General features: G+C 48.4%; 1 protein-coding gene across 1 annotated transcript; it reads left to right on the top strand.

Annotated features, from left to right (window-relative positions):
* Window positions 1-3,228: 3,228 nt before the first annotated feature.
* On the top strand, window positions 3,229-13,604 carry LOC128309838 (serine-rich adhesin for platelets). The gene is made up of 2 exons (XM_053046320.1): window positions 3,229-3,267; window positions 8,135-13,604. The coding sequence occupies exons 1-2, from the start codon at window positions 3,229-3,231 to the stop codon at window positions 11,864-11,866; spliced, it is 3,771 nt and encodes a 1,256-aa protein (XP_052902280.1). The 3' UTR covers window positions 11,867-13,604.
* Window positions 13,605-14,384: the final 780 nt, after the last annotated feature.

Here is a 14,384-nt window from a genome sequence, read left to right as displayed (position 1 = left end):
TCCCAGCGCTTCGAAGCGCAGAGCAATAGTGGGTAGTATCAACAATGCACACACCGTTTTTTTTTTTTTCGCCTACCCACATCGGAACGGGCGCACACACATCGGTGTACATATGCCTTTCGAATCCGTTTCCAAGCCAGGGGCACTGGGAAGAAAAACTCGAAAGGCCCCCATGAGATATGAGCGTGCGTGCGAGTGTATGTGGATCGGGATGGAAAATCGGTCCAGCCGTGTTTCGATGTGGCACACTGGACGGGAACACCAGTGAAGGAGCGCAAAGGAAGCGAGCACAGTCATATATTGGACAGAATGGCGCATACTAAGCGCATGGTGGAGGAGTGCGGTCGGTGGCAGGGTGTGGGAGTGGGTGCAGTGAGGCAGGCAACCTGTCAAGGTGGGGTTTTGGTGGAATTGCCCGAAACGAAGCGTTCGAAGCACCAAACCGGAATATAAAACATCCACACAAACTTTGCCCATCCTTTCCACCTTACCTCTTTGCTGACTTTGTCCTACCCTTCGCAATTCTGACCGAACTCCCCCCTCCCCATCCACCCCATACAATCTTTTCGACTCCTGGGTCTATATCGTCGGGTGGCCTTCGTGCCCCCGGTATCCCAACCAGCGGGATTTCGCTTGCCTCATATTTCTGCCCGATGTTTTGTTGTTTATCCGTTGCGTATTTTTTTCTTCTCCGCTCCGTACGAATTCTTCCCCCTTTGCTTGGGCCACCTCCTTCACGCGATTCTAGCCACGCTAGTAGACTAGCGGCGTCTCCTTTCGCATCCTTCTCGCGTCAAAAGATTCGCAGCAAATACAAAAAAAAAAACACCCCAAAAAAGAAATACGCCACCTATTTTGGTGGAGAGGGTTGCTTTTTTCCTCTCTGTAGTTTGTTTCAACCACTTCCTTTTGGGTGGGTGGGTTTAGATGCGTACGTGTGCATCCATGCTTAGCGGAGACACAAAACAACACGCTCACTGCGAGAATGGGCTGATTGAGGGCGGAAGGGCGAATAGAATCCTTTCTTCGGAAAGCGTTCTATGGGCAAATGTTTTGGAGGGGAGAGTTTGCAGAAAACCCGTAATTTCACCTTCCATTTGGGTGACCCCACGCTAGGTTACGACGTTTCGGTGAGTTCACCCTCGTTCACCTAAAAAAGCGGGAATCTGGCAAAGGATTTTGGCGGGCAAAAGATGCACAATCAGTTAGTACACTGCACTCTATGACGAAGTGCCTGACTTAGTTTATATTTAAGAGTTAAATTACTATCTAAGACTAATATCATTTGTAAATGCAAGAATCTGAAAAATAATTTGAAGATCATCATGGGTAGAACACATAAAGTTTGTAAACAAATATTTTAGTACTCATCTGACATCTCGTACTAATATGAATACTAACTGTCACCTGCGATCTGTTGCGTCAAATTGATCAAAACATGGAGTGTCAAATGTCAAACAACAGCGAATGCGGAGAGTAAATCACCTGTTTCATTTCGGTGCGATCGAACGAAGATCACCCGCAAAGCCAGGGGAAGGATAATGCTCTTTTGCGCAATTGTTCACCAACGAGGCAACCACTTGTCACGTTGAGCCCATGCTTCAATCGGTGATAAGAAACACCGGAGTCCTTTGGCGGGAATTTTGCTCCGTTTCTGTTCCCAACACAAAATAAAACCATGCGGTCGAGGATATCCAGAACCAAACAAAAAAACATAAAAAAAATGGAACAGAAATCATTCCAAAACGCACACCTTCATTCCATTCTCCGTTCTGCGTTACCTGTTTGACGTGCGTTTGAAGAATTCGTTACAGGCGGGCAACAAATTGTATGACCGAGGAGGTTCAACGGATCTGTAATTTTTTACCTGTGTCAAGGATATGCATGGGCCGGGACCGTATAGTTGATGGTCCTTTGCATGGCCTTACGTTACACCCGCAGAGGTCCGTTTGGGTCGGTGGTCGTTCGGAGAGTTTCGATCCACCACCGCCACCACCACCAACACACCATTGGGCCACCAGGAAAAACGTGTTTATTTTCCAATCTCGTCCCTTTTTTAGGTCCCTGTCCCACACTGCCTTGTGAGCCTGACTCGTTCAGGCGGGCTCCTTTACCGTGTTCGATCCTTTCGATGGCCAGCGGACCTGGTGGACCTGGTCCCAAAAGAGGATTAGAAGCAAAACCCCCGGAGAAAGGTTCTTTCCCGGCGTATTTCATTCCTGTTTTGGGCCGATTTTCCCTTTTGTGTGAGTGTGTTAGAGTCCTTGCTTGGTTGGAATGCCCGCTTTATTGTCGTCCTTTTTTCTGGGTCTTTTTTTGTTGCTCTTCCGTTGACAGCTCGCAACACTGCAGCGAATCCTATCCGAGGCGAACATGTAGCTGTGTGCGTGTGTTTCCCGTTGTTCGATATACACACACACATGCTCGGTTGGCTCGGTTTTGTACGCGTTTCTTTTTGTTGTGTCAGTTCGCTCAACACACGAGTCCGCACTCTCTCTCACTCTCGCTCGCTCTCGGGCGCCGCTTTTGTCTCTCTCTCTCTCGCTCGCACGCAATGGTTGCTGTGTTGTTTGGCTGCCGAGAGCTGGTTCGCTCTCAACGAAACGAATCGAATCGGGGGTGCGCTTCCTGGAAGTTTCGAACGCGCTTCGGCAAGTTTTACCTCGCCGGCGTTCCAACGATACGCACGTACACTTCACGCGCTCAACGCAACGGACGGCGCGCTACATTTTCAAGCGCTTCGAAATTATCGTACGCGCGCGCTAGCTTTCCAATGGGTTTTGCGATCGTTTTACCGTGTGTGTTTTGTGTCCAAGTAGCCGAAAAAGCGATAGCCAAAGCAGTGTGAAACATTTGTGCGTTTATGCAGTGTTTTGGGTTTTTATAAAAATAATTCTTTTTGGAGCAACCAGTGTGGTGCGTGCGTGTGTGGGAGTATTACTTACGGTCAGTTTCCGAAAAAAAAATCCTAGTGTTGTGCATTTTGTGTCCATCCTCCTTGCCGACTAAACTTGCCCATCGTACGGCAACAAAAAAAAAACCACTGAATGTGTGTGCGGTGTCACGAAACTTCTGAATGTGCAATTCAGGTGTGATTGCTTCACTGCCGGTGCATTGCAATCGTGGGTGCATCGTCAGCAGCTGGTGGCCGCCGTGTTGTTTGACAACGTGTGCAATTCCGTTATCCTGTCAAGGCCAGCCCACCGGCGGAAACTGTCCATCGGCTCAATGTGCATCATAGAACATCCCCTCGGCGGTGGTTATGCTGTAAGTGTGTTTGTACCGATTCCCTGCGGGTGTCCACTGTGGTTCAGTCATTGTAGTGCGTGTGTGTTGGTGTTACGTCGAAGGATTGCATCCTTTCGCATTCTATTTTGCTAGTGGGCGATTGGAAGAAGATTCAAGTGCTTGTTTATCACTGGGAGATTTATGCAACAGTTTATGCTCGAAAGCCGCATCGCAAACAAGCGCTTTTGTTCGTGTTTGGTTTTAAGACATTACATTTGGTTTTTCACCTGAAATGAAGACTTTTCACACACTATTTTGTGCATTATTCCATCATAAATAATGTGTTGCACTATTCACCTCTTTCTGCCTTGCTTTTTGGTTCAAGTGCTGGCACAAAAATGCTTCGGTTTGCAAAATGCGTACAGTTGTTCTGTACACAGAACAATGTCGCAAGTCGACTAGTGCGACAGACAGTTGTGGCAATTGAGAACACACAGCCGAACGCGCACGGTTTAGAACGAGTTCATGTTGGCAAAGGAAAAAGAAAGGATCGAAGGCAAAAAAACCACACGTTGTGGCACATGTTGCATTGTAGTGTGCGTGTGTTTTGTTAACCCAAGCGAGCGAATGTTTTGATTGCAAGCGGAGTTCATTATCAAACCCATCCAGCAGTAAACGCGCGCAACCAAATTCGCAATAAACCCTCCCTTCAATTTCTACCCTCCCGATTGGGCTCCATATCGTCTCCGGGTGCGTTGTTTTTTTTTTGTTCATTAAGGCGTCCGCCACCACCCAACTATCGTCTACCCCGCCACTAAATAGGCTGTCAGGCCAGAGCCTGTTCGAGAGCCCGGGAGCTGCTACGTTCCGCAGCACGATCATATTGGAGCCCGAAACAAAAAAAACAAATGGTGGATGTTAGAGAGAGCGAATAACAACAACAGACAAACAAAAAAAAATCACACACAAGCCTTCATCAAAAGTTAATTTCAAGCGATCTCTCCCCAACAGCACGGGGGCAGCCTCGCAGACGCGAATCGAAAACTGTAGGGCCATCCGAAAGAAGAAACGGGCCTCCGCAATATGCGATATCTTGTGTCCCTTTCTGCTGCCTTCTTACATAAATCCACTTTTCTCGCTCTCTCTCTCTTTTTTCTCTCCTTTTCGTCTGTTGCTTTATCCGCCCTACCTTTTACCACGTGTTTCGTACCCTTTTCTTCAGGGGTGTTGCTTTTTGCGCTATTTTCCATTGCACGTTGATCGTAGTGATGGGTGAACGGGGGCTGCCAGTTGGGGATCGGAGCGGCGATGGTGTGGATGAACTGTTACCATGGAGAAGGCAACGATCGTGCGATGGATCCCTTCGCTATTCATCCCCTTCTTGTGGGCAAAAGGGGTGTGTGGGGTGATAGTCTATAGGAGGGGGTGGGGGGGGGAGTGGTCTTTTGATGGGAAAAGCGGGACATGAAGAAAAAAATCATGCCTCCCTTTGCAACTACACCACGAACACCAAAGCGAAACCGTGGAAGAACAGATGAGAAGGAGAGCGATGAGATCAAAACGACCGGTGGTGGAAAAGAGAAGGCCGAAGGGTGGGAAGGTATGCCCTGAGTGTATGAGAAACTAAAGCTCGAGTTAAAGAAAATGAACAAAAATACCCCGTTAACTATTTTTCCCTCCACCGAAAGAGTTTAATAATCTTTCGCTGGGCTCGCTTGCGACTCGTTGTCAGGTTGCTATGGCAACGGCTTATGTGCACGCTGTTTGATGCACCTTTTGCTATAAGGGGTGGGGATGAACGAAAGGGCGGTGGCTTTATTTCCGTGCGGCTCTCTTTCTCACAGCGCGAGTCGTGATCGCGATCTCTCCCGCGATCGATCGATTCCGGAGCATCATCTTTCACCCCATCATTGTTTTGCTGCGTGGAGAAAAGAAAGGAGAAAGCGCGTCCCATCAACGACTAAAGGGAAGAGAAACAGAAAGAGAGGAAGAGAAAGAAAGAGAGAGAACGAAAGAGAAAGAGAGGAAGAAGGAGCGAATCTGGTGATGGAAACTGGATGGTACGGAAAACCGTTGGTCCGGGGTTTTTTTTTTGTCATCATCAACCCAACCGTCACTTCCACGGTTCCAAGAGTCACGCTGGTGTAACATCCGTTGCCCCGGACATCCAGCAAACAAATGGGGACCGATTTGAACCATCGTGGAGTGGGGTGGAGTTGGAGAAAGATGGTCTTTTTGTCCATTTTTAGTCTCCCCGCGTGCGAAGAAAGGCGCGACTGCGACTGCGCCAAGCCACATACGTTCGTTTTGCGGGTTTGATGCTTTGTTGTGCGCCGATGCGCGATGTACATAAAAAAATACACACCACCCTCACCCAAGCACCCCCTGAGATATTGGGGGTGTTGTGTAGTAGACAGGGCAGAGAAGATAAAATTATCCCACCCCGCGATCGTAATCGCGCGCGCGGGGACGTTCTGGGGATTGGCGGGTTCTTCCCTCAAGGTAAACAGTACGGCGAGATCTTCCTCCATGTGCCAAAAATCGCGCGATCGAGCGGCGGACCACTTGGCACGCCAAAGAAGAAAGGTTGGAAGTTCGTCTGGTTTCTGGTGAAGAATGAGGTCCCAGTTCCAGTTTCATAATAGCGTTACTATTTTAGTGCACATAAAAGTGCTAAATGAAACATTGTTTTTCAAACATGTACCAAAGTTCCAATTAGTACAAATTGTACTAAATGTACTCTTTTCGTAAACATATTTTGCTTCTACTGGCAGGATGGCAGCAAGGTTGTGCTCCCACCACTCAAATGTCCGCTGCTAAAAAGAGGGATGTGATTTTGATACAAAAAATACACAAACACACACACCTTTATAATCCACCGACGATGACGGCCACTCGTGACGCCATTTCCTCCCCCACCTAAAGATGAACAACAGCAGTGTGGGAGGGTGGTGGCAAGATCGTGGAAAGAATTTTGGCGACGCCATTCCTTCGCCAGAGCAGTGAAAGAACTGGCTGATGACCTCGTGGTCGCCGTCGTCTTGGTCTCGGAACACGCTTCTTTTGTCCCGCGACCGAACAACACGCAATCGTGAAGCAAAGGCACAGACACACACACACAAACCTAAACAGGTCACGCAACGGACCGACGCGCCCGATCCGATGGAAAACACAATCCGCGCTCGTGTGAAGAAACCGTTTTGAAAAACCGCGTGCTCTCACAGTGCGGACGACCTCCCTCTGGCCACCCTTTTCGGGGGGTGGATGGTGGGGGGATATGGAGGGATTTTTTCCCCAATTTTGTTTTGCTTTGGGAGGTCTTATGTAGGGCGTTATAATTTACCGGACATTGAGTCAAGGGAAGAAAAAAAGAATTTCAATGTAGTCCTGGTCTCTTTGGTCTCCCAATTCCAGGACGAATTCCTTTCGCAAATACGATGCACCGATACAGAGTTGCAGCTCGATGGTTTTGTCTTGCAACGAGAGTCCCGAAGAAGCGAATCTTAACATAAAAATGTGTAAATAAGCCATACGACGTCATCCCATTTTATGTTTTTCTATTTTTACCAACAAAACCGCGTTTTTTATTTCATTTATATTTTTAGTACGCGAAGGGATGGGAACAAGTCGGCTGTGTGTGTGTGTGTTTCTATTGCTTCACAACATCACCGATTTGTAGCCGTACGACCCCAAAAGTTTTTCCTCCTCGGTGCAGTGGCGTGTCGTGCGTAAGATCGCGTGACTCTCATGCTGTCAGACCGGATGGCCGGATAGGACCTTAGGCTGTGAACTTTGTGTACAATCACGGAGCAGCTACCCGGTACGGTTCGGTTCTAGCCGTGTAGTAGGGCGAGTTCTTTTGTTGGCGGGAAGGTTAAAACTATTTTCCCTAAAAGCAATTCCAGCTCTACACCGTGTTTCTTAATGCTATTAGACGGGGCAGAGCTTTTTTTTTTTGGTCTCGTGTGTCGGTGCGTGTGCGCGATTGATCAAACGGTCACACAAGAAAGTAGTACAGATGGTTGGGGGATGGTTTGAAGTTCTCAGTCCCTAAAAAAAATTTCTGTTCCTTTTTTTTAGGTCTTTATTGTATTTTATTAATCCTCTTTGCTGTGTTTGATACCTTTGTACTAAAATTGTACTAAAAACGTAAAATAGTAAGATATACTGATAAAATAGGATTGTTTGTGACTGTACAAACAAAAGATGATCAGAAATGGCACGCTAAATGATTCATGCACCCAGAACAAGCCCCCAAACCCATGAATGGACGGCACTACCTTAAGATGCTACCTGTTGACGGCGTAAAGTCGAGGCAATAAAACGTAAATTGCCAATCGCTCAATTAGCGAAATATGACCCACAGCGAGCATTGGTTTATTGTACCAAAAGAACAACCGAAAAAAAAACAGATTATTGATGCGTATCACACGGGAACTCCGCAGGCGTGTGGGGTAAAGGAGTGCCGGAAGAAAAGGGAGCGCGAACCCGGCAGGAAAAGCCGGGAATCTTCGCGCTGTATCTGTCTACCACTTTCGAGTGCTGTAAACAGCAAAACCATATGATTTTTACGATCGTTTATCGTTTTTTTTTTGTTGTCGATGTTGTTAATTTATGTGATTATTGCACGTTTTTCGTGATGATGAAGGCGCGGATATTCGTCTTTCATTCACCTTTTTTTTTGCCTGAGTGAGGTTGTTTGCGCTGCGAAGATTCATTCATTCATCGAGTGGAGAGATACAGTTGTGATTTCATTGATTGTTTTTTCGGTTTTATGAGATTTACCGCTCGTATTAATAATTATTGATTTATTATCTAAAGGAAGGGAAAAACTTTAACGTCAACGTTACATATTTTTTACTAACAATTCCGTTTCTTTCTTTCTTTGCACTTCTCTGTTCTGCAGCATTCAACACTAAAAATGGGTCAAGATACGGAAGCAACCACGGCCACGGCTGTCAGCAGTATGCCCATCACCATTACCACCAGTAACACCAGCAACGGCACGACGCTGTGTGGCAACAAGCGCAAATACGAAGAAATTTCTACCAGCACAGAAGCAGCTGCCTCGGCCACGGCCGACAGCGAAATGACGATCGTCGATGTGGTGCAGCACGAAAGTCCGGAAACGGGTCCGAACCAACCGGCGCAGGAGAACAGCGATGGTATTAGGGCGTGCAAGAGTCCCCGGTACGACGATGACGTGCAGCAGGAGAATGGTACCGTCGCACACAGCAAAGAGGAACAACGTGCACCAACGTCCCCGCCAACGGTAGCGGAGAAGGAAGATGAAAGCTGTGTCAGCATTATTAGTACAACAATTAGCGCCACTAGTACGACGTCGGTGGAAAGTAGCATAAGTAACGTTTGTAGCAACAGCAGTAGTAGCAGCAGCAGCAGCAGCAGTATCACGGTCAGTAGTCCTTTCATCACCGCCACTCCGACGATCCTGAGTCCAACGGCACCGATACTCCTGACCGCACCGTTACCGGCTGAGCCGGAGGAGAATGCCATCGCGAAGCTGGAGGCCGTCGCCGTACCGGGCGAAAGTGCGTGGAACTGTGAGCCGATTGTGGACAGTATCAGCAAGCTGCAGGCGGTGGCCGTACCGGGCGAAGCGTGGGGCAGTGCGTCCGACAGTACACGATCGACCCTGGCCACCACGCTGCTAGTGGCGGACGATCTCGACGATGACGATGACGATTTCGAGGATGATTTCGACGACGATGAGACGATCCTGCCGGGGTATTCGTCGATGCGCTACCCGTGCTCGCCGAACCGTGGCACAACGGTGGCATCGATTGCTGGCGGTGGGTACGCGAGTCCGGCCTACCCAAAACCGGGCTACTTCCCGGAACCGTACCAGAACTGTGCACGCACCGGTGCGACCAACAATGGTGCCCAGCAGTACGCGAATCGGGGGTATGGTTGGGCCCAGCACGGTTACTACTCGCCACCGTATGAGGCGCCCACCTCGCAGCAAACGATCCGGTGTGCGGAGAATGGCAAAAGCTACTTTGAGCTTGGGTCGGCCAACTACAGTAATGCGGCGGCGGCCGCTGGAATAGGTGCGGGCGGTTCACCCGGACCGATGAACCCGGCCATACCGATGGGATCGGCCCAGCAGCAGCAGCAACAGCAGCAGCAACAACAACAGCAACAGCAGGGTGGTCCATTCGGTGCCCCGGGAGTTATGCCCGGCGGAAGGCCCCACCATCTGAAGCGATGCTGTGATGGGCGCAACATGTCCTGTAGTAATAAGCAGTGCTACAAGGAGCGACGCCTGAAGATGATGAACCTGTCGATGTTTAAGCTCGCCCGGTTTCGGCAAGCGTCGGACCAGTCGCTCTATCGTTCGGTTTTGATCTGCAACACGCTGAAATCGATCGAGCGGGAGATTGACAATGAAAACAAAGAGTTCAATCAGCACCATCAACAGCAGCAGCAGCATTTCCAGCAACACCAGCAACATCATTACCATCTCCAGCAGCAACAGCAGCAGCAACAGCAACAACAGCAGCAGCAACAACATGCGGGAATGCATCATCAACTTTCACCGCTACCGCCACCACCCCCACCACCTCCACCGACGGGTGCATCCGGTTCGGATTACTTCGGCAATCGCATCGGTGCACCAAACCCGGCCAACCGGCAGCAAACAACCCCCGGTGGTCCGGGAGCTGGAGGTGCAACAGGATACGGTGATCCTTCCACGATCACGATGCAACTATCGCCGTACGATCAGCAACAGCAGCAACAACAACAACACTCGCAACAACACATGCTGCATCCCCTGCATCATCATCACCACCTGCAGCATCATCATCACCATCCACATCCTCAGTCACAGCAACACCAACAGCAGCAACAAATGCAGCAACAGCAGATGCAACAACAGCAGCATCATCATCTTCACTTGCAGCAGCAACAGCAGCAACAGCAGCAGCACCAGTTGCATCCGTTGTCACCGCATCTGAGCAACAACGGTCATCCACATCCGCTGAAGGATCCGCAATCGGGCCGGGCTACTCCCTTCCCAGCGAGCAACGGTGCGTCGTCCAACGCCACAGTCGAACTTCCCGCAATTAGTAGTAACAATGGCAGCAGTGGTGATAATGCCTCCACGACCAGTAACAGCAGCAGCAGCAGTAGTGGTAGCAACAGCAGTAGCAACAACGGCAGTAGTAATAGCAGCAACAGCAGCAGTACCAGTAGTGACATTAGCAGTAATAATAGCGATACAAGCAGTAGTACTTCCAGTACCTACGAGCAGCTAGTTCATCATCATCATCAACAACATCATCTCCACCAGCAGCAGCAGCAGCAGCAACAGGAGCAGCAGCAGATGCAAGCACTGCACCACAGTCAGCTTCACCATCATCTCGAGACGGATGCGAACGGGTTCACCGATGACGATTGTACGCGTCCCATCAATTGGGGCTCGGTACTTAGCTTATCTTCCCAGTCGGCACTGGATCCGCTAAATGGTAGTGATCTGTTCGTGACGTCCCCAACCGGCCCCGTACCTGTGGTGGTGGATGACGACACGAGCGCACCGTCCTCGAGCGTTGTCGTTGTTGTTGATGGCTGTGATGAGAGCGGGTCATTACCGTCCTCCCCGAATGTGGTCAGTTCCGTGCCATCGCAAGTCGTTCCCGGTGAGGAAGGCGTAACCGGTGCCAGTTCCGCGTCCGGGTCCGAAGCGGGGAGTGATGTCGTCGGTGGGAGTAATTCTAATGGATCTGGACCGAATGGAACGATTGGTGGTGAGGCCACGCTAACGCTTGTTGATGGCGCCACTGAGGTCACGGGGAACAATGGAGGTAGCTCTGGCAATAGTACCACCTCCAATAGCAGCAGTAGTAGTAGTAGTAGCAGCAGCAGCAGTAGTAGTAGCAGCAGTAACAGCTCTAGCACCATTGGCAACAGTACAAATGGCACCGCGGGCGGTAGTTCCTCGCCGGGAAAGTGTGAAGTTGACAGTGACGTAGACATGGAAGTAGCGACCGGCAGTGGACCCGAAGGTGATGTGGTGGATGACCCGACCGTACCGGCAGCACCGTCGGCCACGGTCGCCGACGGAAGCGATGATCACGATCGTTCGATCTCGCCCAGCTCCACGACCATGCTCACCTCGCTGACGACGCTTACGAGTAGTAATAGTAGCGCCAGGGGAGACACCAGCCATCTGACGACGCTTACCAGCAGTAGTGCGGCCTCTTCACCGCTGCTCTCATCCTGTGCCTCCGCCCTGCAACACTACAGCAGCTTGCAGCAGCATCAGCAGCAGCATCATCATCATCACCATCATCATCCGCAACAGCACCATCATCACCATCAGCAGCATCAGCAGCAACAGCAGCAGCAACACCATCCGTTCCATCAGCACGGCATCCACGGTAGCAGCGGCACGGGCAGTTCGAGCTGCTGGGAGTTTGCGTACCTGGACATGGATCTCGGCACGACCCACGAGCTGTACGATATGTTCCCGAGCTGCTACAAGATTACCTCCTTCAACTCGGGTGATCACGTGGACGTGCTTGGGCTGAAAGGGCCCATGCTCGAGGGTCCGAGTAAGGTCGTGTGCGGGGACAACGAGATGGACTCGTTCACGACCCACATCATGGTCGGCAGTTAGTATTGAACGGGTGGTACCGTGCATCGGATGCGTGGATCCCGCCGCTGAACCGATGACCGACAGATGGCTGTGCAATGTGCATGCGTGCGTGCGTGCGTGCAATGGTTCCTTATGGATGCTAGTGGGGGGGTTCTAGGTTTACCGGGAGAGAGAATGAGGGTATATGACGGCCTCGCCGATAAGGATAGGGCTCCGCAGCAGAGATTTGAGGGAATGTCTACGCTACTGCTATTACTACTTACCACTTGTTGAGCTTTAGTTTCCTTTTTTTTGCACCCGTTCGCTCTACATGACTCCGATGGCGTTACGGCAGTTACGGAAAACAGTATTTTTTTGGTGTAAATGATTGTGCCATAGACACACCAGTCCCTCCACAGTCACACTAACTCACAACACAGTAACCAACCCAACCACAATCAATATCGTATGTTCCTGTTTGTGTGTGTATCGTCAATTCCTATTCTACAATTCTTTAGCAAGATCATGCATTTTTCCGTTTTTGAGGCGTTCGGTGGGTCTCGTCTCCATTTGGTAGTATCCTTCCACGTTCTAGTCCACAGCGATACATTTCTTTTGCGTAATCGCTTTCCTTTTTGGCGACTCTGGATCCGGCTCCTCGCTTCAGATTTGCAATGAGATCGTGGCAAAGTTAGGCCAAAACCTGTGTCAATTGTGAGCCGCGAAAAAGGGTAGTAAATAGTGTATGCTATTGTTTTATCATGATCATGTCACAAACTTGTTGTTTTGTTTGTTTGTTTTATAAATACTACTACCGGTGAAAGATGAAAGCGAATGGTGTGTGTGGGTGTGTGTTGCATGCTTTCCTCAAGCGCACACTGCAACACATCCCAAACTGCACGCAGTCTCGAACAGGAACTGAAAAAGAAATGAGATGAAATTCAAAAGCATTAACAAAAGGTGTTCGTTGGTCAGAACCTAATTCAAAATCGAAAACAATCGAAGTGATGTATTATAGGGAAAAAGATGAGCGAGATTATATCTATATATATATATATATAGATTGTAGTGTAGTAGAATCCGCAAACGTGGAACAAATTTATTGATGGTAAAAACAGCAAGCAGCAGCAGTTTCGAACATTTAATGTTGATTAGAAGGGAGTTTAAAACATTGTAGGTAACGTTTACACACGGTGTAAACGATGGCATCTTTTCTAGGGCAAATGTGTAAAGTGTAATGAATATGTGTGTTTGTTTGTGCGCGCGTGTAAAAGGGCGAGGGAAATGCTGCTTGCGTTGTTTTAGTGCGGAAGATTAAAACAGCAACAAACAAACAGCGCTTAGGTGGTGTATAATCTTCATAGTTCGTAGAGTTCAAGTTCGAGTAAGCGAAAGAACAAAAAAGAGTAATTTATTGATCTATAAATATACATATATATATAGACCGTATATATATACTTATATATACAACATTAAAACAGTTAAGCTGTAAATATAAGATAGTGTAGAGCAAAATGGGCTAGGATCGAGCAGGAAACCGATAGAGACGGAAATGAACAACAAGCATCCCTAGCATTTAAAAGCAGCGCAGAAAGGAAAACGAGAGACGGCTGCGCTGCTACTAAGCACAAACACATGATGGCAGTCTTTCGTTCATGAACCGCCCTCGGGCCCCAAATTGTATTGTGGGTGCGTTTGATTGGACGTGATCTTAATCTAGAGACAAATGAACAAAATTACAAAACAAAAGAGAAAAGCAAAAGGTGGCGCGAGTAATAAATCAGACAAATTACTGCAAAATATTTAAATTGGAACTGTGTTGCGTGCGTTTTTAATGTTGCTGATATGCATCCGAAACAACATATCAAACAGGAGGGCCGTTTTTGGGATTAAGTAACAGAAATATTGTTAATATACGCGTGAAAGGACAACGCAAATATGTTTGGTAGTTCAAAAACCCATCACCGGAGGGCGCTTTAAGCGTACCAAAGCACGCCCTCTGGCGGAGATTTGAGAGCTTTACAAAGCTTTTGAGAATATGAGGCAAAATGCTGTAGCACTAACATATGACTCTCTCATTGTGACTTAAATTTTGTAGATTTTTAGGAATCGCAAAATTGATTTAAATTATTTCTTTTTTAATTCTTTACTTAAAATGTTAAATAAAGCAGTGGGTCACTCGGATTTCGAAATGTTTCCCTTAGGGCGAAAGGATACGAATCCGTGACAATAAAGAGACGCTTTCATTTCAAAAGGATTCGTTTGGCTTGTTACTCGCCAGAAAGGACAAACATTATTTGTGTCCAATAATAAATGTAAGTATCCTTAGCAGTGGAGGATCAATCCCCTTGGAGGCCCAGGGCGGAATTATAAATAGGGTCCTCTAATTTTAAAAACGATTAATTTGGAGGGCATTGAGGCACTTGAAATGAGGCCAAACTAAAGGCGCAATAAGAAGGGGCTCCTGAACTCACTCAACCATGAATCCGAAGATATAATCTTTTAAAGACTGTCAACTGTTAGGACGCTTTCTCGCGGTGCTCCGTGATTTTTTGCTGAA

The sequence above is a fragment of the Anopheles moucheti genome, chromosome 2 (assembly GCF_943734755.1).
Source record: "Anopheles moucheti chromosome 2, idAnoMoucSN_F20_07, whole genome shotgun sequence".
NCBI lineage: Eukaryota > Metazoa > Arthropoda > Insecta > Diptera > Culicidae > Anopheles > Anopheles moucheti.
This window is presented reverse-complemented; position numbering and strand designations above follow the sequence as displayed.

Coding starts and splice junctions, on each gene's coding strand:
- LOC128309838 (XM_053046320.1), top strand. CDS start 3,229: ATGTGCATCATAGAACATCCCCTCGGCGGTGGTTATGCT. Junction 3,268..8,134: donor CCCTCGGCGGTGGTTATGCT/GTAAGTGTGTTT, acceptor TCTGTTCTGCAG/CATTCAACACTAAAAATGGG.